This window comes from Clarias gariepinus, chromosome 27, assembly GCF_024256425.1.
Source record: "Clarias gariepinus isolate MV-2021 ecotype Netherlands chromosome 27, CGAR_prim_01v2, whole genome shotgun sequence".
Lineage (NCBI taxonomy): Eukaryota > Metazoa > Chordata > Actinopteri > Siluriformes > Clariidae > Clarias > Clarias gariepinus.
Window position 1 is genome coordinate 5528666 of NC_071126.1, and position 24623 is coordinate 5553288.

Genomic DNA, 24623 nt, shown 5'->3' on the forward strand with positions numbered 1-24623 from the left:
CTTTCTTCTTGTGTCACTTTGTGTGCCCTAGAACATGGCTTAACTCAGCTGCATTAACAACTATTAAACAAAGCATTCAACCCAATTTGCCAAACACTGTCAATAAATGTATTTAAAAAAAAAAAAAAAAACTTAAAGCATAGGTTATCTTTCTTTTTTCTTAAAATATACCTTGCCAAGTCATGACTCTGCTCCTGTGTGCCTTTAAAAATTTTTTGCCTGTGGGCAGAAATCTATTTGCGAGCATGTGCATCCTTATCGTGGTAATCACCAACGGCGCTGTGCACTAATTTTAGCTTGGTATTTGGGGGAACCAGGCTCTGCTTTCTGCAGTGCCTTTGACCTGTTCTCTGTTTGTGCTGGTTGGGCACAGGAATGCCCCCCTCCTGCTGCCCAACCAAGCAGCCTCTCTGGCACCATTTACTGCACTCATTTTTCCCCATCTTAAGTTCTTTAAGTGGCATGTGAAATGAAAGTATGCTTAAACCTGTGAAATTGATTTATACATTGAGTTGGGTAGTCTAATGTGAATCGTGGCCTCTATATGAAATGCAGTGTCATGGTGTCTGGACAGAGTTACATCTTCTTTGGATGAAGAATAATAACTCTTTTATAGGTATAAAAGTAAAGTTCTCTTTAGATGGCCAGGAGGCAAAGCATATAAACATGATTGCGTTCCCAAAACTCTGTCAGTATAAAATGCAACTTAAAGCTATACTCAAGAAAATAGTTAACATGTTTGTCAAGGCTTGCTGTCTGAACACACTTTCCTAATATCGCCTACAAGCACAGAAAGAATTTGGAGAAAAATGCTATGAATGTCATGAGAAATGTCTATTGTATGCTATTTTTTTTTATAAATTGTACCAATAACAACAAAAGTACATTAAATTGTAGAATTCTTTACAATTGACTACACATCTACTGATTTATTTATGTGTATTTTATTGAGCAGTGACAATGAAAGAGCATTATATATGAACAGTAGTGCTGCTGCCATGCTTTTATCCATCCAAACAGAGACCAGAAGTCATATATAAATTAAAATAGTATTTATTTTTATTTTAAAAAATACATTAAATAAAAATTATATATGAACAAAACCATTTGCCTGTCTTAAAGAAAGGCATAGCTGTGTAATATTTATTTTAGTAACAAGAAAAGCTTTTAAACAGATCAAAATTCTTTCAAATGATAAAAAAAAAAAAAAAATGTACAATTACCCGTGAATGGAGAGATCCTTAAAAGTGACTTGCGGCTATAAGTGGCCCGAACATTGCACAACAGAATGAGGAACGGCAAGCGATTTTTCTTAACTCAACTTTTTCGTAAGCTTTAATGTAAGTCAACACGCAGGAGCTTAGCTTTACCATAACCAGTGCTGGTCTTTCCTGTATATATACGTTTCAAGTCGTGTATTATCACCCTCATCACCCCTGGGGCCTGCCAAGCTAATAATTAACATGGCATTTAGCTTAGTATAATAATATGTATAATAAATTGTAATGATTTTGTTTACTTTCTAATGCTATATCTCTTATGTTTTAATCATTCCTATGAATTAATGAATACTAGATAGAAAACTGGATTACACATACAGGACCTAGATAAGATAATACTGTAGACAAAGTTGATTTACAAAAAGGTACAATGAAGAGGATTTGAATAAAAGAAAGCCGTGACAACAGCACGCACACACACACACCCACACACACGCACACACAAAGAAAAACTAGCTGTTAATATAAATAAGCAGAATCCTTTGGGCCCCAGAAAGGTTAGGAGTGGCACTTAGCTTAACTTTAACATTCATGTTGTTTTAGCTTAATTCAAAAGCACATCAGTAAATGCAAAGCTGAAAACATACTAAACCAAAGATTATCTGCGGATTAACTTTAGCTTACAGTTAGCTAAGATCTAGCCATGTATCTTAAGAGAAAGACCCAAGAAACCTGAAAACGTTTCATATTACAACAGAACCATCTCTTGACTTAACTAAAAACGCATTAGTGATTATATTCCCAAAATGTGTTGTTTTATTTAATTTCCTGTTGTGCAATCAGTGAGTCACTTAGTCCTCAAAAACAAGTGAAAAGAATGAGCTTATATGCCTTTTGTAGATAAATAACTTCAATATTTAAAAATTCACATGCCTTTTTAGACACAAAGCTGGCTAAAAAAAAAAAAAACAACAACAACAACAACAAAAAAAAAAAACAGATATATACCAATCAGCCATAACCCAACATTAAAAACCAAACATTAAGACCAATAATTGTGTAGGTTTCCCTTATGCCACTGGGGCAGCTCTGTCCCACCTGAGCATGACTCCACAAGTCCTCTGGGGTGTGCTTTATTTTAGCGAGGGATCCTTTGGGTGCGTGGATGCTCGGTTGGCTTGAGAGCTGGGAAATTTGGAGGTCAGATCAACAGGTATAGGTGAGCCTAGGGTTCCCATGATCATTTCACCAGTTTACTGGTATATAATCAATACTTTTCAATTCAATACTTTTCAATTCACCAGGCAGTGGTGTTAGTGTTGTGGCTGATCAGTGTATGTAACTAGCAAGTTAAAGAAGGGAAAACAAGTTTTGTACTCGTGTTTTACTCCTCGCCCAAATCTGTCTGTGAAATAAGAAAAGATCTAGCACCAACATTTCTGGAGTCTTTAAGTTCCTTTTTTTGTATATAATGTATAATATAAATGTACATATATTTTATACTTTTTTTGGGGAGGGATAGTGTAGAGGGGTCAAGCTTTTGGCTGATTCTGTGCTACTGAGCTACTGGGAGTGGGGATACCTCTTTGGCACCCTCTATATTTCAAGTAATTTCTCAGGAGGTCAGACAATGAAAAAAAAAAATCCCAACATCTGTACTGCAATCAAAAGACAAGCTATCCAATAGGGTCACTGAACTGATCTCCAAGCGGTTAGTTTGGGTGAAGTAACCGGACAGCATTTAAAGAGGCAGAGTATTAAACACTAATCATTATTTGCCAAATTTCAGTCCAAACATTGTTTAGGCAGTGAGCTGATGAAGGAAAATGACTGCCAGTGATCAGTATTGAGCTTTGGAGTGCATACATTACTGTTTCATTGTCTTACACAGTTGCTGAAAAGTCTCAGAAGGATGAGTATCGTGCAATTTGTGCAGTCATTTGATGAAATGCACAAGATGTCAAACATACCAACTGACTTTTACAGCACTGGGAGCAAAATATTTCGTCAAGTGCTCTGTGATATATTTTAGTGCATTAAATATATACTGTGTATTATCCATTCGGAAGCATGATGTAGCTTTGATTAAATCAGTTACTCTGTCTTCCTACCAGCTGAACAAAAAAAAAAAAAAAAGGCTGGTAAGAAAACGTATCAGAAATCATGCAGTTGTTCTCCTACATGGTTAAGCTGCAAGTGACCGCACAACTGATCACACAAGGAAAAAATAAAAGAAAGAAAGAAACACACTGAAACGACTTGGTCATTGCAAAGTCATTCAGTGTGATGAATAGGTCCTCGAATAGCATAAATTTAAACACTATGCTCTTAGATTAGTGTTGCAATATATGGACATCTGTAATAGACTAGGGTAGTTGTTCAGTGAGGGACCAAAGTGCATCAAGTGCTTGTGCTTCAGATGGAGCCAATGGCAAGAGCAGGCCAATACTACTGAGCCTGCGCGATTCAAACAGTCTTACACCAGAAAGGCAGAGACAGGATGTGATGAGAGACAGTGACAGTCATGGCAGTGATTTGCTCAAGGCGCTTCATTTCACCAGAAAAAGAAAATGGCCAACCCCTATGTACTCTCAGTCAAACCCTTATACTTAAGAAGGTGTTAGACATAACCAAAAGGTAATCAAGCCCAAAGGGTAATTTAGATATTTCTTTTGTTGGTGTAATCCAAATGGTGCCCACATTGGGCTATAATAAAAACAGAACAGCACAGATCTTCCCCTCCTTCCCTCGCTACCTCCCTCCCTCCCCCCACTCTCTCTAATCCCATGTTGTGTGAAAGTGACCTGATGAGTCCCTGATCCGGTGCATAGGTGGGGTGCTCAGAAATAGGGCACCATCTTTAAAAAAAAAAAAATCTCCCTTTCCCCATTTTCACTGCGGATTCATACTATTCGGAAAAGATCTTCCTCCCTCTTCAGCTTTCCTTCAGTCTCTCCTGCATTTCCCATTTGTTTTTCTTAGTTGTAACAGTGGACTTGGCTGTGTTCTTTGCCCTCGTAGCCTGGCAGAGGCTGTCCATACTTGTCCACGCACCAACACTGACCGCGTTTATGGCCTTTGGATGGACGACACTGTAAGGAGACAGAAAAATGGATGGGAGTGTTAGAGACATGTATATGTAAAGATAACTGCCACCAAATGGAGGAAGAAACAAACATGGGCCAAAAAAAAAAAAACACATTTCTCCCAGAATATCTCACCCAGGTGACAGAGAGTAACACCACTACTAGAAACTAGAGTTAGAGAGACAGTAAGACTGAGACAGAGAACAAGACAGGGAAAAAGTAATAATGCAATTTAGACAACCTATTAGTAGTCCTATTGGTGTATAAAAATATATTTCGTTATAAATTATTGAATCTAAATTATTATGCATTGGTGAATAGATCTTTTTATTTGGCAGTGTGGGAACAAAGATCACAATCTCCTCCCCGACCTTTTGGCTGTTAGTGAAAAATGGTGCAAATCAAATATTACACCTTGAGAGAAGAATGTATGGCTGTTATTGACTCAGTGTGCTCATGTGCACATATATTTCAGAGTGTTTGGTTCACTTACATAATATCCATCAGCTTAATAGGTAATAGGTAGTAGCAAAATAGTTGTGATCTTACATCTGCATTTTTACAACTTCCTTTCTTAAAAGAACCAAAATGGGTTCATCTTATTCAAGATGTTTTAAACATATACTGTATGAAATAAATTTTTTTTTTTTTTTTTAGATTTGTTATAAAAATTTTTTAGTCATGTTATAAAATTGTTGACATCAAATAAATGTCTTAAACATTAAAATATGAGGGGTGTTCAAGTCAAACCAGGACTTGATTGTGCAGAATACCAACACAGTTATGAGAGTAAAAAGTACCTTTATTACTCTGTAGGTGCACTTATCCAATACAATGACCTCATGGATTATTAATTGCTTGTAAAATTAATTGGATTATAAAATGCTCAACAAACAAATACAAAGTGTAGTATTAGATCATAATTGATGTAATTTATTGATAATAGTGGGGCTGTTGATAATTATGCTCGTTTCCAGGAAGAGCTGAATTCTCCATGGGGGCGATACTACAGCACAGGCGAGTGATGGAAGTAGGTGATTATCACCTACAGCATGGAAAGACACTGTGGTCTCGTTGGAGTCCATAAGCCGAGACCCAGACTCCAGCCAAGACCGACTAATGAGACCCAGACACACATACACACACATGCACACAACTGTGTGCACACATGAGGGCTGAATATACAGTGCATGCTGGCTTGAGTAGTGTCTTTATGATGTTATGGAAAAGTGTAAGAGTATATTTGGCTCTGCTAAAACATTCCCCCTACTCAGTAAAAGCCTGTCAGACTATTTTAGGAAACTGGTACTGAATAGAAATCATCTGGAGCTTATTACACACACTCATACACTTACACGCACACAGAAGTAGACAGAAATAGACAAGAAAAATGTGAATTTCTCAATGAAAGTGTGTGCAGGAGAGCTAGAAAGAGAGAGAGAGAGAGAGAGAGAGGAAGGGAGAAATTTGTTGTTCCTCAACCAGAACAAGAGCTGTTTGGGAAATAAAGTAGAGCATTCATTTTGTCCTCTTCATTTCTCTCTGTGTCTTCTCTGTACGTTTTCTTCCCTCCGCCCTCAAATCTCATCACACATTCTTAGCCTTTTCCCCCTTTTTTAAATCATGGCTGATCTTTCGCAATAAATAAACTTTTTTTTTAAAATCTCACAGAGCAAAGAGCATGAGAAGGAGAAGTTAGAGGGACAAAGGACGATTTCTGGGAGAGAACAAGCGCACTTCAGGCAGTAAAATGTGTGCATGCAGAACAGAGCTTCCTGTGTCATGTCTCGAACAGATGCAACTGCTTCGGTCAGAAAGCGAGCTGGAATGACTTTTATGTGCCAGAATCTGTTCCTGTGGCACTTCTATTAACTTGTGTGCTTATAAAAAAGAGTATTCTGAGTTTCTACTACTTTGTGTGTGTGTGTGTGTGCGCGCACAGATTCCACACATGCAGGTGTGTCTGTATAATCCTGTCAGTGAGGCAATGTCTAGGGGATACAACACAACAGCCTTGTGTGTATTGAGTATGCATGTGTTTGAGAGCACAAATGTGTGTTTTATGCGTCACATAGTGAGCTATAACGATTGCAGATCCGTATATCGCCTTTATGGACAGCATGAAGGCTAGACAGACATTCAAAGCAGTCACAGTGTAAATACACACACACACACACATACACACACACACACACATGTACAATATGCAGGTTAACATCTGCATGTGAATGTGAACAGCGTCTGTTTTCTGGTTCAGAGTCTGTCCTGGACTACATCTGTCAATTCTGCTTAAACACGCAAAGTTTTGCGTAAGTACTGTCCCTGAAGTAGACGTGTCATTAAGAACATACTGAAGGCTCACAACAACCAGGAATGTAGTGATATGGCTAATAAATCCAGACAGGATACATGTGCATGTGAGCAGTAAAAGGAGACTGTGAGAACGGAAGACCCCACAGTGCTAGAGGGGTACACTGAGACACTGGAGTGTGTCTGTACCCAAGTGTGTATTTGTGCGAAGCCCATTCCCAGCGTGTCTTGCAGTTGACACCTTCTTCTACTCTCATCTTTCCCACTGCATCACTGAAATCTCATTCAGTCTGAAAGCAGCACTGGAGACGGCCTTGGGCTCACCCAATGGTGGGTCGGGGGGTAGTGTTAGTCTCCAGGCCAGCAAGAATACTCACTGCCTGGGGCGAAGATGAGCGTGGCCTTGGGGGGTTCAGGGGGTGGAGTGTGGAGGACGGGGGCCAGCATGCCTCGTCTCTACTTGCAACACTAAGCCAATTCATATAATCGGAGCTAAAATTATCCTGGACTCGACTGTGCCCTCCAAGGAAAAGGCCTCCGACATGCACACAAACATATACACACATACACAGTCATTACCAATCTTATTTAGGGGGGTGGGGTCGGGAAATGAGGAGACCCAATGATATCTGGATATTTCTGTTTATATGAGGCAGGCAGGGTGAATGCCTGTGTTTCTCCTCTCTTTTTCCCTAATTAGCTAGCAAGCTAGTTCACATTGGTACACCAGGGGCGTACTTTTTTTTTTTTTTCTCCGCTGATTTTGGTCAGTTTTTTTCCTCACTGGCGTCTGGTGGTCAATGCACATTTTTTAGCTTTTTTTTTTTCACATTTATCTCATGTACGTTAACAATCATATAGATAGCCTAGACATAAGCTAAAAAAAAAAACTGAACATTTTTTTAATTTAAAATAGGAAGGACCTGATGTACACTGAACAACAGTGGCATCGAGTCTGACCTTTGAAATGCATGCATAGAGTAATCAGAGTTTTATGGTGGTGTTTTATAAGCAACATGCAAAAAAACCCTGTTCTTGCTCACTAACTCACTTGCTGTATGTGCATGTGTTGCACCTAGAAATTAAAGTCAATTCAATTCAATTTAATGTGTACAGCGCTTTAACCAATGGTCATTGTCGCAAAGTCGCCTAACATAATAAAAATGGAAACAAATTAGAAAATGTACGGAAAAATATATCGATCAGTTTGTCCTGCCGGTGTACCTGGGTCACAGGTAAGCTCACAGGTAAGTGATATGAGCAGTGATTTTATACAAATATTTTATGAAATGTTCTTAACCGAGTTACTCCAGTAATTTAAAATCTTCTGAGCTGTTTTTCTTTGCTTGATGCAGCCCAATAAATCGCCCCTTTGGAAGTGGTGATGCTTTTTTTTCGCATTGGATATATTAAATATTAACTTATTTAAATAAAAAATAATAAGCTTACTTTTTACTTTAATTCAAATGACTACATGGAGGTTCTGAGTTGAAGGGGGCACTTTTTTTTTAAATTGGTAATTATGTCCATAATCAATTTCAGCATAAGCAATTTATTTAAGAACACATAATATTGGCATAACACACAGAACTATTTTGAAAACCAGTACTATTAACCTAATAAACCAACTAGCTAGAATAGTAGGCAAGTTCTGTAGCAGCACACATTGTGGTTCCACATTGTGGTCTAATTTTGTATCAGCCTTATCAGAATAAACCACTCTAGAGGTAGTTGTAACTTACAAATGACAAGTATGAGTATGGGGTCGTGGTTCCTCATGTTCCACCACAGACCTTTCGCATGTAGTCTTGCATGCATTTTAAATGAGAACGTTAAAGAAACCATGCAGAAGCAATGTTGCATTAATTTATCAAGCTGCTTGATTTGCATATTCGTTTGACATCAACTCTGTACATGAAACTGTCTGTCTTTATAGGAGTGAGAAAGGAAACGCTGTGGGGTTAGTTTTAGACGGTTGAATATCAGTAATCAAGCTAGTGTAACAGAGTTTGGTGCAAGTGTATTTATCAGTAATGCGACAGGCTTCCTGTTCTGTAAACTCCAAATAATCCACTTTGCCCAAATTCACCTAACCCAAACACCCAATTAAACATGCTCAGACCAAACCTCTGACTCACTCCCGTTTTTTTTTTTTTTTTTTAAACAACTAGGGGGGAGTGACACAGATGACTCACACATCTCCAAAAGCCCCTGATTTCCCCATCAACATCCTCTTCCTTCTCAGAAACCCAGATGCACCCTGGCACAGATGCGGCTATTTGGGATAATGTTTGAGCTGGTGGCCATGGCAGCACTCACCTGTTTCTTCTTGTAGAAGCCCCTCCTGTCACAGTTGGGGATGGGAAAAGCTTGAGGGTTTAGCACGCTGGATATCCTAAGACTCTTCAACAGGCTCTCCACATCGCGGCGACATGGGCCCTTCAAAAGAACACAAGCAAACACATATGAATGTAACCTGAAAATGTGATAAACGTATAAAAATCAGCTAAGTGTTTACTGCAGCATGCACGGGATCTTAGAAATGATACAAATGTAGAATTAGTTTGCTCTTTCTCTCTCTCACACTCTTTTTTCATGGTAGACTCATCCAGGCTTTCTGACATCGAGCAAATATAAAGAGGCTATATGTTTCTAGCCTAGCTTGTGCATGATTTTTATATTTTTTTTCAATCACGCTTCATCCAAACATACCGCTTGAACACACTTCACAAAGTACTCTGGGCTTTCAGCAAACTTAAAAAGATAAACCTAAATTGTGAATTAATATATTGTTAAAATGGATGGTTGTATATATTTTACAATCATATTTTATATATTTTAGAATATAGCCTATTTTATTCTAATTCTGCATATTTTTTTCTTGATAACACAATAAGCCTCCTTGATAACTCCCTACGCTTTCCCCCTCCGTCACCCAATACTGCCCTGCTGTAAATGAGGAAAGGGATGGCTGCACTCTAAGTGACCTCGAGCCATGAACGGCATGTGGCACAGCTGGGACTGCAATCTTAAAGCGATCTATAAGCCGGAAGAGTCCTTCTCTTTCCTGACTCCTAATATATCCTGAAATACCATTCACTGCTGATGAGTTTAAAATCACAAATATGCTAACTATGACAAATATGGAACTACTTTTTGATCAGAGTTTGTGTGATATGTGCTTATGGGCCAATTCAATACTGAAAAACTATACTTATGATGCAATTGCGCTCATACATGCGAACACACATTTACTCACACACACACACACACACACACACACACATACACACACACACACACACACACTTTCCCACTTTATTCTTGACCATCCTTGACCCGCTGCCAGGAGTTAAAGAAGCACTTACATACTCGGACTCTCTTTTAGATTCCAGGCTGAAATTGTGGATGTCAGGGTGGACTCCTTTGGTCACTGGCTCCACTTTGTAGATTTGCTTTTGCCTAAATTCCTCCATGTGGATCATGTTGATTTTATTGTACAGCTTAGGCCCCTTATGGTCCAGCTCTGTTTTCTGCATGCTATCTTCAACCCCTGAATCTGTTGCTGCTGCTGTCTCCTGTACCACCTCACTGCCCTTGCTGACTGGTGCAATGGTAGTTGTAGGGGGAGATTCTTCTATAGGTTCCTTGGGTTGATCTAATGCTGGAGAGAGGCGTAAAGGACAGTGTTAGACAACATGTTCACAACAATGCACCATTTTCGTTTTTTTTTTTTATAACCCCAAAATGCTGACTTGTAGTGTTATGGTTAACAAATTTTATGCCAAGCGAAAACAAGAGAACAAGAAAGAAGATTGTGGCTAGGACAAAATTATAGCATCAGCTTAAAAAGCATGTCCTAATTAACAATGACAACAACCTCAAAAAAAAAACATCAACAGCAGCATCGATGCCAACATAAACAACACAGTTCATGTAAAACAGGTTTCAATGACAATGTATAATCAGAGACAGAATCATAGTAATAACCTACTTTCTCTGCTTGCCCAACTATAATTTTGCTAGAAATAGAAAAAAAAAAGTCATATCCAGGGCAGAAGTGTTAACATCTAATTCTGGATCCGGCAAAACATCAATATTTAAGCAAAATGTAAACTGTTGTACATTTTTGTGGCCCATTCTAGCAAGTCTTTTGCTTTTTTTCAAATTTAAAAGGAAACACGACCTCATGTGTTTGGTAAATCCTGAACAGGTAAACAGTTTAACATATAATAAACACAAGTCAACACACACACACACACACACACACACACACACACACACACATATACAAAGAAAGGCAAAATTTAATGAAACAAAATTAGAGCCAGAATGGAGCAGGAAATAAAGACTCAAACTAGGGCCAAACGAGTAATAAATAAGAATTTATTTGTGCATATCCAGATCTAGTCCAGTTATGTAACGAGGGGAAAAAAATAACTATTTGGGGTGGAGCAAGTATCAAGGAGACACAGCCCTGCTCACTGGTTGGAGGAGATATGTAATTACCATAAACTGCAGTATGATGGGAAAGGAGGATGGGAGAGACTAAAATTAAAGACCAGAATGAGAGAATATGAGGTAAGGCGATACTGTAAAATGTCTGGCACCCCCAAACTGCTTTTTAAAAGTGACTCTGTGTCCTAACAATAGTTTTTGTGTGTCACATTGTCATAGTTGATTGCTTCAACACAACACTTGTGGCTACATCAGATGGTTGAACAGGGAACTCTGCTTACTCTGGATGGAGGGATATTGACGTCAGATATGTCTAAAAATACCAAAAATTACATGCAATTCTTTTTTCTCTCTCTTTTTTTTTCAGGGTACTAAGGATAGAAATATCGTTTTGGGGCTTGGATATTTGGATGGACCCCATCAGGAAAACTGTTAAAAAAAATTGTGAGCTTTTTTCAAAAAAACAAACAAACAAACAAACAAACAAAAAAACAATGCATTTTCTTTGTTTTCCTCAGGACAAAAATAACAAAAAAATAATGACCTTCCAAATGGTTCCAAAAGATGTTGCTTCATGGTAAAAGTATTAAAAACAAATACAAATAGCAATTAAAAAAAAAGTCACATAAAATGCTTTCTAAAATGGTATGCTATAAAGTAATTAAAAAGGCATACTATTTAAGGACAGTGACATCTAGTGGATATTTTGGCATTGCATTCCTCAACTGAGTGGTAGAGATGGCTCAGTCAGGTTAAGTTAAACAAGATACATGGACTCAAAATGTGCTTTATCAAAAACCTGAGCAGAATGTTAAAAGGTTAAAGAGGGTAATAGAGTTGTTGTTTTTGGTTGCTGAGATTAAATGACAATGATGAGATTTGATTTGTGGTGATTAGGCATAGCACAGCAGTAATTAACTGCATTAATAATTGTGCCACTGGAAGGTCCTTACAAGGAGAGTGAGACAAGTACTAGTGCAAAAATGCTGAATCAGTGGTGTGTTTGGTATGATGCCATGATGCAGTAATATATTTGATATAATAATAATATGCATGCCAAGTGCTTATGTGCTCTGACATGCACAACATATTCATAAGCACCAGCTTGTAGTCTCATGTACATCATTATACATCATGCCTCACATTAATTTATCCCAACTACAATCATTTAAAAGCCAGATCATGGATGCAAACACTTTTACTATTAAAATTTATAACAGTGCTTATAATGAAGTTTAGGAACATAGCACCGGAGGACTTTTTTTTATGAGTCAGGAGTGCAACGACATTACAGCAATGGAGGCTGCAGCTCCTGCAAACGCGCGCCAGTGCGCGCGTACACACATATACACGAACAGACACACACACACACACACACACTGTTTTGAATGTTGAACTAATTAAGCCAAGAGAACAGAATGTTCTGGCGTTGTGTGTGTGTGTGTTTGCGCAGGATGGCACAGTGTATATGTCAAGGCGCTTTCTGCAGCTAAATAGAAGAGATTGTCATTATGGGAAAAAAAAAACTAAAATCACGTCATACAGCAAAACATCACACATACACACGCGCACGCATATAAACAAAACAGTGATCTCTGCTTCACTCTAAAAATACACGCGCGCGGCATTCTTAACGATCGGGTTGGAGCGGCCAAACTTTAGCGCGCGCAGCCAGTGTACACGAAGACAGCGTGGCTTCTCCCTCCGAATACACAGACACACACAGGCGAGCGCACACGCACACACACGCACACACACCAGCATAGAGGGCTCGCTGTAGCGGCTCGGACGCATGAGAACAACAGTGCCAGTGTGGGGCTGTGACGCGCTCCAGCGAGCTGTTTATGAGCGGCCAGGTGGTGCACAGAAGTCACTGAAGAATCACCGAGCCAAGACTTTCACTGTGATATGGAGAACAAATCAACCAGGCGCTCTTTAAAATGATGTCTGCCATGCTTGTTACGTGTGTGCATGCAGTCAGAAAACGTGTACACGCGCGCAAAACCGGAGCTGTGTCAGCGCAGGGCCGAATAACTGCATTAATTACAGGAGAGTAAACCGGGAGCAGACGCGTGGAACACGCAGTTCCACATCCTGATGTGATGAACACCCAATCAATTTTAACCCCTTAATTAGCCAAATTTGATTCACAGAAAGAAAGAGAGAAAAAAAAACACTGTTGGTTGATGGAATGATAAACAAACTAAGTAATATTTTTGTGTAAGAGGAAGTCTTTTTTTGGGGGAAATCTAAAGTTGGCAACATGGGTATTCTGGTTAATTGAAAAAGTACAACAAATTAAAAAAGGGTTAAACATGGACTGCGCTAAGAGGCAGTATTACTTAGGATTCATTCGGACATTATGACAAGAGTGCATTTGCAGGATATTTTCGATTTGTTTAGTTATCTGCGCATGATGAATGAATTATTAGTCTTTGTATGGCGTCGCTCTCTCTCTCTCTCTCTCTCTCTGGTTGCATTTTGCATACACTGCATACGCTGCATATAAATATTTTGATCATGCTAATTAACAGATCTAATACTAAACTAGAACATGTGGCTTAAAAACAGGGTTGGCATCCTGTGCCACTTATGTAAACACTTTTCGTGGGCTAACATTAACACAGGAGTTGACCTGAAATGAAAACGCTGTTTTGAGATAGAGACATAGATAGATGTTTCTAAAAAAAATAATAATAATAAATAAGTAAGAAAGAAAAAGAGAGATAGAAAACTTAAGTACAAGTGAGATTCGGACGCTTACCGACTTTGGGCTTGACTCTGGTGCACACCCCTCTTCCCTCCAGCAGCGCCAGCAGCGGTTTGCTCTCCCCGGGCCGGTGTAGGCAGCGCAGTCCGGCGCCGCAGCGCCCCTTGTACACGCCGCACGCCTGGCCCTCTCGCAGCGCGCACGTCAGACAGCAGCCGCATCCCGGCTCGCGCACCCGCTCGGCGCAGTCACGTGGCAGCGGCTTGCACTGGCCGAGCGCACCGGCGTCACACGGCTCACATAGCACCACGGGACCGGCAGCATGCACCGTGCGCTCGAGAGCCGCAAACAGCGCCGTCAGCCAGAGCGCCATCGAGCTGAGCTGGGCGGAACGGAGTAAGGGCTTCATGTTCACGTGCACACGGGTGGGATGGGTGGTGGGGCGACGATGCAACGGTGCTCTGTTTAAAAGTGCTATAAAAGTGCTTTTTAATTTTTGAGAGGGGAAATCTCTGCGCGCCCTCAGAAAGTCGCTAAATGTGACGGGGAGGGACGGGATGTCGCGTGGAACCCGGCTGAGCCGCGATGTCTCTCCATCTGTAAGTGTGATGTGCTGGGAACTTCAGGTTTTATACAGGCAGGGGGAGAAAAAAGCACGGGCAACAAGTCACTCCCCTCGGTATGAATTATGTAGCCCGAGCTCGGTCTTAAGGGACCGCGCACATCCTTCACGGCCACTCAGCGCGGAGCGCAGGACGCAGGGGGACATCTGCAACTGCTCAGTTTAAAGAGCTTGTTTTTAACCATTGTCTGTCTTATTAAACAGTGCTAAAGATGTGTGGCGATGCTCATTATCGCCTGGCCTGCTTACATTCTCCAATCTGATCGTTCTTGTGCATGATAAAGATCATATATGAAGCTAAATCATGATCTTGAGTATTTATTGTGAACAATGTCTATTTAGACTTGAAGAGTTAGAGGTGTGGTGACAGTCATCAGAGAAATAAGACATGTTTTTAAGTTAAAGGAGCAATAACTTTATTTATAGCTATCTAAAGTTAAATGTTTTTTCTTTAACAGATTTTTTTTTTTTTTTGGTTAAAAAAAACCCAAAATAATTAACTCACTTTGTCAATTCAGCTGACCTTTTTTCATGGTACTGAAACTGTCAGAACTGAATGACTGTTGCCTGGCACCTACAGGGTCAGGGTTCAAATCTAACCTCTGGTGTGGAGTGAGCGTGTTCTCTCTATGGTTAGTGGGTTTTCTTTGTGTCCTCAGGTTTCCTCAATAGTCCAAATACATGCGTTTTAAGCAGTGATTGGTGTTTCAGAATTGCCCGTCCAATTGGTGCCCTACATTTTCAACGATAAGCTTCAGCTCTTTCTGTGCAGTATAGACGATGCATGGATGAAAGTGACCTAGGCATCCAAAGTTTCAGATGTTAACCAAGTTTAAATATATTTTAGGTGGATTAAATTCAGTAATTGCTTCAAACTGAGTAGGGTCACAGTGAATTCAGTGTATTGTACAAAGCACACACATGCACAAGGCTTTAGAGTGGTAAAGGCATTTTTTGCTAGGAAATCAGATAAACTGCAGACAACAAGCCTTGCTCAAGATTGAACTGATGACCCTGAAGCTGTGAGGCTGCAATGATGGCAATGAAAAAACTTTGATTAAAATGCCACATGCGCAACCTGTACAAAATGACTGGAACCAAGAGATACGACACATTCTGATTCTTTAAAACCAATATAGGTGATATGAAAATAACATCAGAAGTTACAGATAGTGGTGGCAGGTAATCTCACATTTTCTGTGTAGAGATCTTGACAATGACTTACGTAATTAAATCAGAAGTTACACCCATGACAGAAGATTTTCTATAAAATGCTTTATATTCTAGGGTCTAAAAAGTCTGATACAACATTGAAATAAAACTGTAAAGCAAAAATAGACCATACTATATTCTACAGAATTCTGAACTTTATGTCATACAGTAAGCTTCCAACATTCTACTTTCCATTCATATTGCTCCTGATAATAATTTTTTTTGTACTAACAATTATTTCGTAAAGGAACATTTTCACATGGTTTCACTTTCCGTCTTTCAAACTCCACTTTACTGAATGTATAACACAACTTTATGAGTTGACCACGGCAAAAAGGCGGCCATAACACAACACACACACACTGGGCGAGGGGAAGTTGGCCCATGCCTGGCTTTGTGGCAGCAGTAATAATGACAGAGGACATTAGGAGAACTTCAAGCTTCAAAGTCTTCGATTTTGTCATGGAAAATTTGGCCAGCCACACAACAATGATTTATATATACACTCACATATGTACATGCATATTTGGAACATGTATAACTATGCCACAGTGGGTCTGAATGATGGAGTTTATTTTTTTACCCCTTTCATGCTCAGAAATGTTTTGTTTGTGTGTCTATCTGTGTGCATGTGTGTAAGCACATGGCGTTACTTAAAATAGACCAATGCATCCATTCATTTAACCCCCCCCCCCCCCCCCCCCCCCCCCCCCTCTGTCTCCGAGCGTCTGGTGGCTGCCCTGGTGGGTGGTAGAAGATGATTAGAGTGTGGCTTGAATGTGGGATTTTGCTGGGTCAGCACTGCATACCCTACAGTGTTGTGCTCTGCTAAAACAACAGGGCCTTGCAGGCTGCTGAGGCATGTGCTTCGGTTCCTGGAAGGCACAGAGCTCTGGGCCCATCAGCAGAACCCAGTGTTGAGACTGGACCACTAAAAACAAGCATAACTACCTCTTGCGCTCTGTCAGCCGCCTTTGGAGCTAGATTAGTAGTTTTTTAATTACTCGGCACATTTCTTCTTTTGTTTCCCCTCACCTCTCTTTCTCTTTTTTTCCACCTGCTTCAGGAATTTCTCCTGAGGAATGAACTGGAATGTGAGAGCTGTGCTGTGTGTGTTTGTGCGTGTGTGTGTGTCTGGGCTCTCAGCATGTAAGAGGAAGTAAAAGAGCATCAAGCAGCCCTCTTTATTATATGCAAGTACCATTCAGTCCATAAGAGTCTTTCTGTATCTCTGCAACCTGTGATTAATGTAAAACTGAAACGGCATACTTTCCTTCAAACTAAACCCATTCATATGTTTTTTGTGCTGAAGCCATCTTTCATTTTAAAGCAAGTGGGCTCCAGTCCACACATCTTGGTTGGAGCTAATTCCTGGGTCAGAAAAATGTAAACATAGACTGACACTAATGAACTACGCAGATCATGGATCTCATGCATGGCTAAATATATATATATATATTTTTTTTTTTTTTTTCTTTTTTTTTCCAAAGATTGTTTTAAACTATATGTCGAGAATTATTGTTATTATACACTGATCTCCCCTAACATTAAAACCATTAACATTATATCCACCCAGGTTTTTGCCACTGCGGTGGCTCTGGCCCCTTGGGACGTCTCTCCACAGGGCCTTTGGGGAGTGCTGTGGTGTCTGGCACCATGATATTGGCAGTGGATGATCCTTTGGGTGCTGTGGGTTGTAGGATGGGGCCTTGGTGGATTGGACTTGTTTGTCTGGTGCATCCAATGGGTGCTCGAATGCATTGCGATCTGGGGAGGCTGGGTCAGCGGTCATAGAGTATTTACTTGCGGTTCCTGATGCACAGTAGGGATCTTTGGTGTATTTATATAAATATAAGTATATCAATATATACTGACATATAATTGATAATCAGTGTTAAAATGTTAATGTTATGTGGTCTTTATGTTTTGGCTGATCGGTGTGTTATTTTATATTTTTAAACCAGGATTTTAAATAGTTTGGATTTACATAAGGAAATTTTTGCACGTTTGGCTCGATTACCTTTTCCACCGTCAGCACTTCTTTAACTCCCTTCAGCTGACCTTGGCATTCCTGTCATTATTCTGTTAGTGGGTCTGTTACTCTGTGGAAGGCAAATCATAGGTTGGACAAATAGAAGCGCAAACACTGGATAGCCTACTGCTTCTGCCGCGAGGTATTTCAGAACTAATTAAGGGATGATATGATGAGAAGGCAAAGGGAAGGTATGAAGAAGCTTCTGAAGTGATGGAGATCTTGCTTATAATCTTCATATTCAACATCCTGGATGCTGATTCTATGATAAATAATAATAATAATAATAATAATAATAATAATTTACCCTGATTTGTTGTAAAGATTTACATAGCTGTAGTTCAAGATGCAATCATTTCTGATCTGTGATGGATGAATCAATGTTCAAATGTTTTAAATCCATAATTGCTTTGTTTACCCACTGCTCGCTTGTCTCATTCTACCCATACATCAAACTGCACTCGGTCCTCGGAGCCTCGTAATAGGATGAGCCCCAATGAGAGATGTAACAGAAATTGACTCCAAGAGTGAGTATGTATACACCAGAGATGATATAAACAAGATTGTTTTAAAAAAAATCTCAGTGTAGCTTTAAAATATGTAAACAAGTTCTCAGATGGCCTAAATTGCAATGGTAACATGTTTAAAGATACAGCTCGAATAGATCACACTCAAATATACAGTATTCTATGCCAACTAAATCCTGCCAAATGTCATCCTTGTTTACACAGCACATAGACATTGTCCAGGCCCTGAAGTGCAATTAAAACTGGAGGAACATTTTTTTTTTTTTCAAGCTAGAGCTGTTAAAGGCTGAACAAAATCTAAACTCCCTATTCATCCAGATCCAATATTCCATTCTAGCGATGTAGCTGCATGTGACTCCCGGCAGTGGGATCAGATTCCAGCATGCCATAATCTCTTAGTGTTCTGGCACAAAAGCAGGTTGCGCTGGAGCAGAGCACTGCAAAAGGAATGTTCGGCCACCATTAACCAGGATGATAAAGGAAACAGGCAATGAAGGATACAGGGCATACATTCTCCAACAGGTGTTTTTTCACCACTTACTATATTACAGTTATCTGTTTGGATGAATGTAGTAGCATTCTGTACGAGTATATATATATATGTGTATAACTTTTTAACTTGAGTACTGTTGCCTTTATAGGAGACAGTGTGGCAATGGAACCTGCTTTGCAGGGGAAAATGGAAAGATTAAGCATGTAGCTGTAAAGCGACAGGTAGGCCTGAGCTCAGTGCAAGACCTCATCATCATCATTCTTGAAACAGATGTTTTCATGGTGACACACATGTAACCATCAAAGACTTCCAAAACACTCAGATCTTCATGGATCTCGTTTATACTTCCCCATCTCTACTAGGAGCTAATAACAGAGTAGGATGTTTGTGTGTGTGTGTGTGTGTGTGTGTGTGTGTGTGTGTGTGTGTGTGTGTGTGCTCCCACACTAGACTCTTTTGTCCATTGCTAGGAAGGTTTGGAGAAAGCAAGCCACAGCAGTCCCTAACTCACTTAGTGCGATGACTGCACGGACAGCTCCCACCACTCACAGGACTGGTGCCAACCACACCTCCTAAGAGGAAGTGAGCAGAACTGGACACTACATCTTTAAGAAGATTTTTCATGCTCATCTAGCCAGAGGTGATACAAAACATGTCATCAGGCTAGAAAGAACTGCTAGCTTTGGTCATTTATTAGCTTTATTCCTATTTTGCTCAAAATGTTCCTTGGACTTGGTTTGTACAAAGGAGTGCTAAGTTATAGCCATGTAGGAGGAAATGCATGGCCAATATATATTTATCCAAAGGTATGTAATGTCTCATTTGCGTAGCCAGGGCAGTGGAGAGCCTGATGTCACCAACTAAAACTTCAGCAGGAGCCTCAGGGATTTATGAGACTTCTGGCAGCTTAGTCTTAACATACAAGTCTGTAATGCCACAGCTGGGGCCCAATTGCAAAAAAACAATGTCAATATGTTACAATGTCTAACATTATTGCTTTCTTCATTGACCCGAGACGTACCCAAAATGAGAACAATAAATCCACAAGAGTGGATACACGAGATTGTCGTTATTAAAATATGTTTTGTTGATCAAGCTGTTACAAATGTCTTGAATTTGGCTTTGATGAGTTCGGAGTAAATGGGAACCATGTCACCGACATCGTCTTCTCTGGTTTTCAATCTTTTTTTAAATCTGCTGAGACATGATTCTGTGAAGCATTGTTTCCGAACCCCTCATCTGATATTAATATTTATTTTGTTTGTCAGCAGTTTCTTGCAGATTCGGATGTAGCCTTCAATGAATGATGACTTCTGGATCAATGGCCCAGGGTGATGCACTGAACCCACTAATGGGATTTAACTGTGCATGTTCGGCCATGTGGTTGTAATCGCATACTGTACACAGCAGTTTTGCACAAGAATATAATAATATTCTGCATAAAATTGTATTTATGCATAGTTTTTTCTATGCTGAATATGGATACAATTCCGGTAGAATTGTAAAAATGTAACATAGCACAACAATAGATTAAATCACTTCTTTTATAGGTCCAGAATGAGTTTGTTATGCCAGTAAGAATCTAGTGCCTACTCATTGACTGTTAGCTTCTCTGTAATAAAGAAGAACAATACCTTCTTCTAATAAATGTCTGGGATGAGTTCATCCATGAGTGATGCTCAGGAGTGTTTAAGGACTATTACTGGAAAATATCTGGTGCAACATTCCATGAAACAGCCGAATGAGGCATTGGGAATTTTTGAGTCAGCAGGAAGCACATCTTTTAACTTTAAATATGAGTGTGTGTGGGTGTGTGTATGTGTGGGAGAGAAAGGGAAAAACCAGTTAATGGCTATTAAAAGAATAAGTCCAAGACAAAAAAAAAAATGTGTCAGGAATACAAAGCTTAAGGTTGAAGTCCAGTTGTGTGACTGCACATTTGTGTGATTTGTTTTCAACCAGCAGGGCATCCTGGAAAGGACAAGAAGCCCAGCAGTAGGCTTCACCTATGCCCAGCTATAATTCCCTCCGAATGAGGAAAGGCTCTCCGCGGGGTCCCTGGCCCTGGAACACACTGCACCAAGTGAGTGCAGAGAGTCATGCTTGACTCAGGCGCGTCCAGTCTTAACCCCTCGAACCACACGCAAGTGCACACACAAACTGACCTCCTGCAATCATTAACTGGCGACCACTAACCTAAATTAATAGGAAAGATATGTGATTCACATGCAACAAGTAATGGGAGTCAATTCAACAAGCTTCCAGTGCAGCATGCTGCCATATTTCCACATTGTATACAGCACAGAATCACAAGTTCAATCAGTACAACGGAAGAACAAGGTATAATAGAAACACGCAGCCCATGTTACATAACACAATGAGAATGGAATGAGTTGTTGACAGAGATGTTGACAGTAACCTTACACTGCCATTCCTGTGTAATTACTAAAAATAAATTCGCTGCACAAGCCTTCTAATGCCTTTCACGCAGATGCGTGCAACCGGATGGGCTTCAGTAAACACTTCAGCAAAACTGTTTGATGTCAGGATGCCAGAACTGATGTGAAAGGCTGAAACAAACAAACCAGCTTAACATCTGAAATCTACTTTGTGCTTTGTTGCAGTGCGGAGGGAGTGTGTGTGTGTGTGTGTGTGTGTGGAGGGGGGATTTAAAAAATTGTATAGCAGTTTGTTTAAATTAGGGGTGTTAAAATAGACTTGAACAAACCCGTTCTCCGAAGGTTTGGTTTATATGTAAGTGCATGTCTGAACACCTGACTGTTGTCACAACCGAGCGACTAATGGTCCTTCTTTTCAGCGTGTACCGTGTCTGTGTGTGTGTGTGTGTGTGTGGACATCTGTGTGACAGGTTATATAGGAAAAAGTAGGTGCTCCACCAGCTACATTAGTCCATGTATATGCAGGTGTCTCTTGGGTATGCACACCCTGTCTCTGCCATGAGAATGTCACCTTCAGGATCAAACCAACACAACTGAGACATAGGGCCCGAGGGTCAGATCCTACAAGCATATGGATGTAGTTTGCATCTACCATCAACCACTTCTCAACGACTTCCTGGAAAGATAACGTTTAGACGCTGAGGTTTTCCATTGTGTCAGGAACTTCAGCGCTGAACGCTGCTTCTGACGATTTAGTCACAAAGGATCAGCTCTTTGATCAAAAGGTAGACGGCTGAATAGGTTATACATATGTATAAGAATTCCAGGTAGAACCTCAAGTGATTTAACGCTCACGGATTACATTTCCAACATAGAACTTGGACAATGTGTCAAAAATCGTCTTCTAAAGCAGATATGTTTACACACAAGCTGCTAGGGACTATTTACAGTTGGAAAAAGATTAGACTTGATGTGTAAATGCCATTTATAAAACATTTCATTTGGTATACAAGATTTAAAAAAAATCTAATTGTCTAAGTGAATAAAACCTGTCTAAGTAGGGTAAACTCTTACATTGTGGATGATTTCGTTAACATTAAAGTCAAATTGGGACTGATGTTGTAATTTTTTATTAATGAAGGCATAAAAAAAATCGATTGACCTTAAGACCAATACATTAATGAGTCTAAAGAGATTAAAGGCAGCAGGTTCATGAAGGACGATTCTAACCGAGGTTGCTCGGACCCACTTGCTGTCGTGCCTGTGAACATTCCTCAAAATTTACTGGAATTTATTGCCATAGCCTCAATACAGTCCTGATCTCACCCCCATCCATTTTTACATGTTTGGGCCATTTAAGGATTTCCATTGAGGGCAGTGTTTCAAAAGTGAAGCAGGCAGTCTGATCATCTCGGAATTATATGAAGAGTTTTTACTCCCATAACTGTGTTCTGTTATTCTGCACAATCAACTTGTGCAATAATCAACTCACATGCAACAAATGCAGCAGATACCATTAAATATTTACATCTATGGTACATATACACTCTTTATATTTTCTCAAGGGATCTTTAAGAAATTATCCCAATGATTCTAGCTTACTAAAGCTTTCAATAAATAATTATTTCCACTATGGGGAAAAAATGAGGAAAGTGCTAGCTTTGTCGTTTTTTTCTCCATAGTAGGTCCCTTAGGCTGTAGGTGAAGCTGAGAGCTTTAGGAGATTAAAACAATATGGCTTCACTAGTATAGCAGGTGTGAGGAGATGGCTGGTGGTCAAAGGTCATGCAGGCAATTGGTGTATAACACATCACTGCTCACTGACTCCTCATATTTTTTTAGGGTTTCATTTTCTTCTCTATTCAATATTACAGAGACTCCAGATGTTCAAACAAGCTCCACTGCTCACCTATCACTCACTAACTGATATATGGTTCTCTTTCTCTTTTTCATTCTCGTTCTGCACTCCCAACACCCTCCACTGCCCTGACACCTAGTTCATTAACCTTCCAAACAGAAACGTATTCCATTTAGATCTGTAAATGGGTGACATATTTTAAATTTAAAACTTTTTCAATATAAAAAGCCAATTTTTTTTTTTACTGTGCTCAGAATTTACACTTAGCTATGCACCATCACTACATGTCACCCATATGCTTTATTTGTATGACTTTCCTGGTTTTATTTGATTGCTAAAGCCATAGTCTACAACCAGTTTACAAAAGATGTACAGAAACTCAATGTCAACAAGTATCAATCAGGAGATGGGTACAAGGCAATTTTCACACATTAAATGCACCATAGAGCATGGTAAAAGCAACATCAACATACAAACATCACAGAAACACTTCCTTCAAATCTGATTAAAGGGAAGTGGAAAACTTATTAGGGAGACTGCCAAGAGATTTACAGTAACATTAAATTACCGGCAGGAATATCTGCCAAGCACATCTCTTGTTGTTGGGATAGAAGGTTTTTGCAAAGAAGTGGGGAATAAAATGGCCAAATAAGGATGTGAGTGAAGGATGCAAACATTGAGTGGTGCATTACAATCAAATATTGCTTCAATAAAGTATTAGTTAAGGGGGGCATCACTGAAGTTTGTGTAACAGTGAAAGTAACACTATAATGTGATGAGAAAATCAGAAAAAAGGCTTGCTAGCAAGCATAAAGATTGTACTTTGGAGCAATGGAAAGAGATCACAAGTTCTGATGAGTCCAGATTGACCTTATTCCTAAGCAATGGGCATTTCAGAATAAGAAGGGTAATGCACTCATCATTCATAGTGTCATCATTCACATCCTAAGTAGACCGAAATCTCTAACCAGAATGTTGTTTTTCTTTAAAACATTGATTGATTAAGTCCATTAAGATTTTTGCCCATTCGCTTATGCACAGCCCTGTTAGGGTCCTGCCACAGCATTTCAGTTTTGTTGGGGTCTGGACTTTGACAAAGCTATTCCAAAACCATGATTTTAGTCACTCTTCTGTATATTTCATATGAACATGCCCCACAATCTTCAAATGCAGGTGGACTGAATACCTGCTGGCCAAAGTACTGCATGAGCTGCTGCAGCACCTTCACCTTCACGAGCCCTTGTCATCCAGCTGCTGAAGAGGGAAAGGTTTCTATGGTTGCTGTTATGGCCCCCGTTCCCAATCTGGGTAAGCCATGAAGACTCACACCTGAGGCTGTGCCAATGGATGGCTGGGTGGGGCCGGGAGCCCACAACTGCGAGAGCCACTCTGCTGCCCTATCACCACCAGCATTTACACCTCTCTAAACACGTGAGTGGCATGTACAGGAGGGCTTGCCTAAGGCCACACCAATGGATGGCTGGTTGGGGACTGTGAGAGCTGAAGCTGATGCCCACGATGAATCCACTCGAGCCAATGGATGGCTGGGTGGGGTTAGCTGCCCGTAACTATGAGAGCCACTTTTCCACTTTACCATCACCAGCATTTACCAGCCTAAACAAGTGAGTGGCATGTAAGCAGTGTTCGCCTAAGGCCACACCAATGGATGGCTGGGTGGGACCAGCTGGCTGTGACT

The 24623-nt window shown here is 40.0% G+C and overlaps 1 protein-coding gene and 1 long non-coding RNA gene across 3 annotated transcripts; one reads left to right on the forward strand and one right to left on the reverse strand.

Moving 5' to 3' along the window:
• Positions 1 to 3977: 3977 nt before the first annotated feature.
• igfbp3 (insulin-like growth factor binding protein 3) lies at positions 3978 to 14395 on the reverse strand. Of its 2 annotated transcripts, none has more exons than XM_053488872.1 (4): positions 13839 to 14395; positions 9985 to 10280; positions 8936 to 9055; positions 3978 to 4312 (listed from the first exon to the last, which is right to left on the reverse strand). In XM_053488872.1, exons 1-4 carry the CDS (start codon positions 14191 to 14193, stop codon positions 4199 to 4201), a joined length of 885 nt encoding a protein of 294 aa, XP_053344847.1. In that variant the 5' UTR covers positions 14194 to 14395; the 3' UTR covers positions 3978 to 4198. The 2 variants fall into 2 exon arrangements, with proteins under 2 accessions (XP_053344847.1, XP_053344848.1); XM_053488873.1 differs by having other exon boundaries at positions 3979 to 4312; positions 9985 to 10274.
• A 4068-nt stretch (positions 14396 to 18463) lies between these two features.
• On the forward strand, positions 18464 to 19216 carry LOC128514813 (uncharacterized). The gene is made up of 3 exons (XR_008356565.1): positions 18464 to 18699; positions 18819 to 18891; positions 19121 to 19216. It is a non-coding gene; the product is annotated as an uncharacterized LOC128514813 (long non-coding RNA).
• The last annotated feature ends 5407 nt before the right edge of the window (positions 19217 to 24623 follow it).

Excerpts from the sequence above, each read along its gene's own strand:
- igfbp3 (XM_053488872.1), bottom strand. The coding sequence starts at position 14,193 with ATGAAGCCCTTACTCCGTTCCGCCCAGCTCAGCTCGATGGCGCTCTGG. Across the intron at positions 9,056-9,984 it reads CTAAAAGAGAGTCCGAGTAT|GGCCCATGTCGCCGCGATGT; the intron begins GTAAGTGCTTCT and ends GTTCTTTTGAAG. Across the intron at positions 4,313-8,935 it reads GCTTCTACAAGAAGAAACAG|TGTCGTCCATCCAAAGGCCA; the intron begins GTGAGTGCTGCC and ends GTCTCCTTACAG.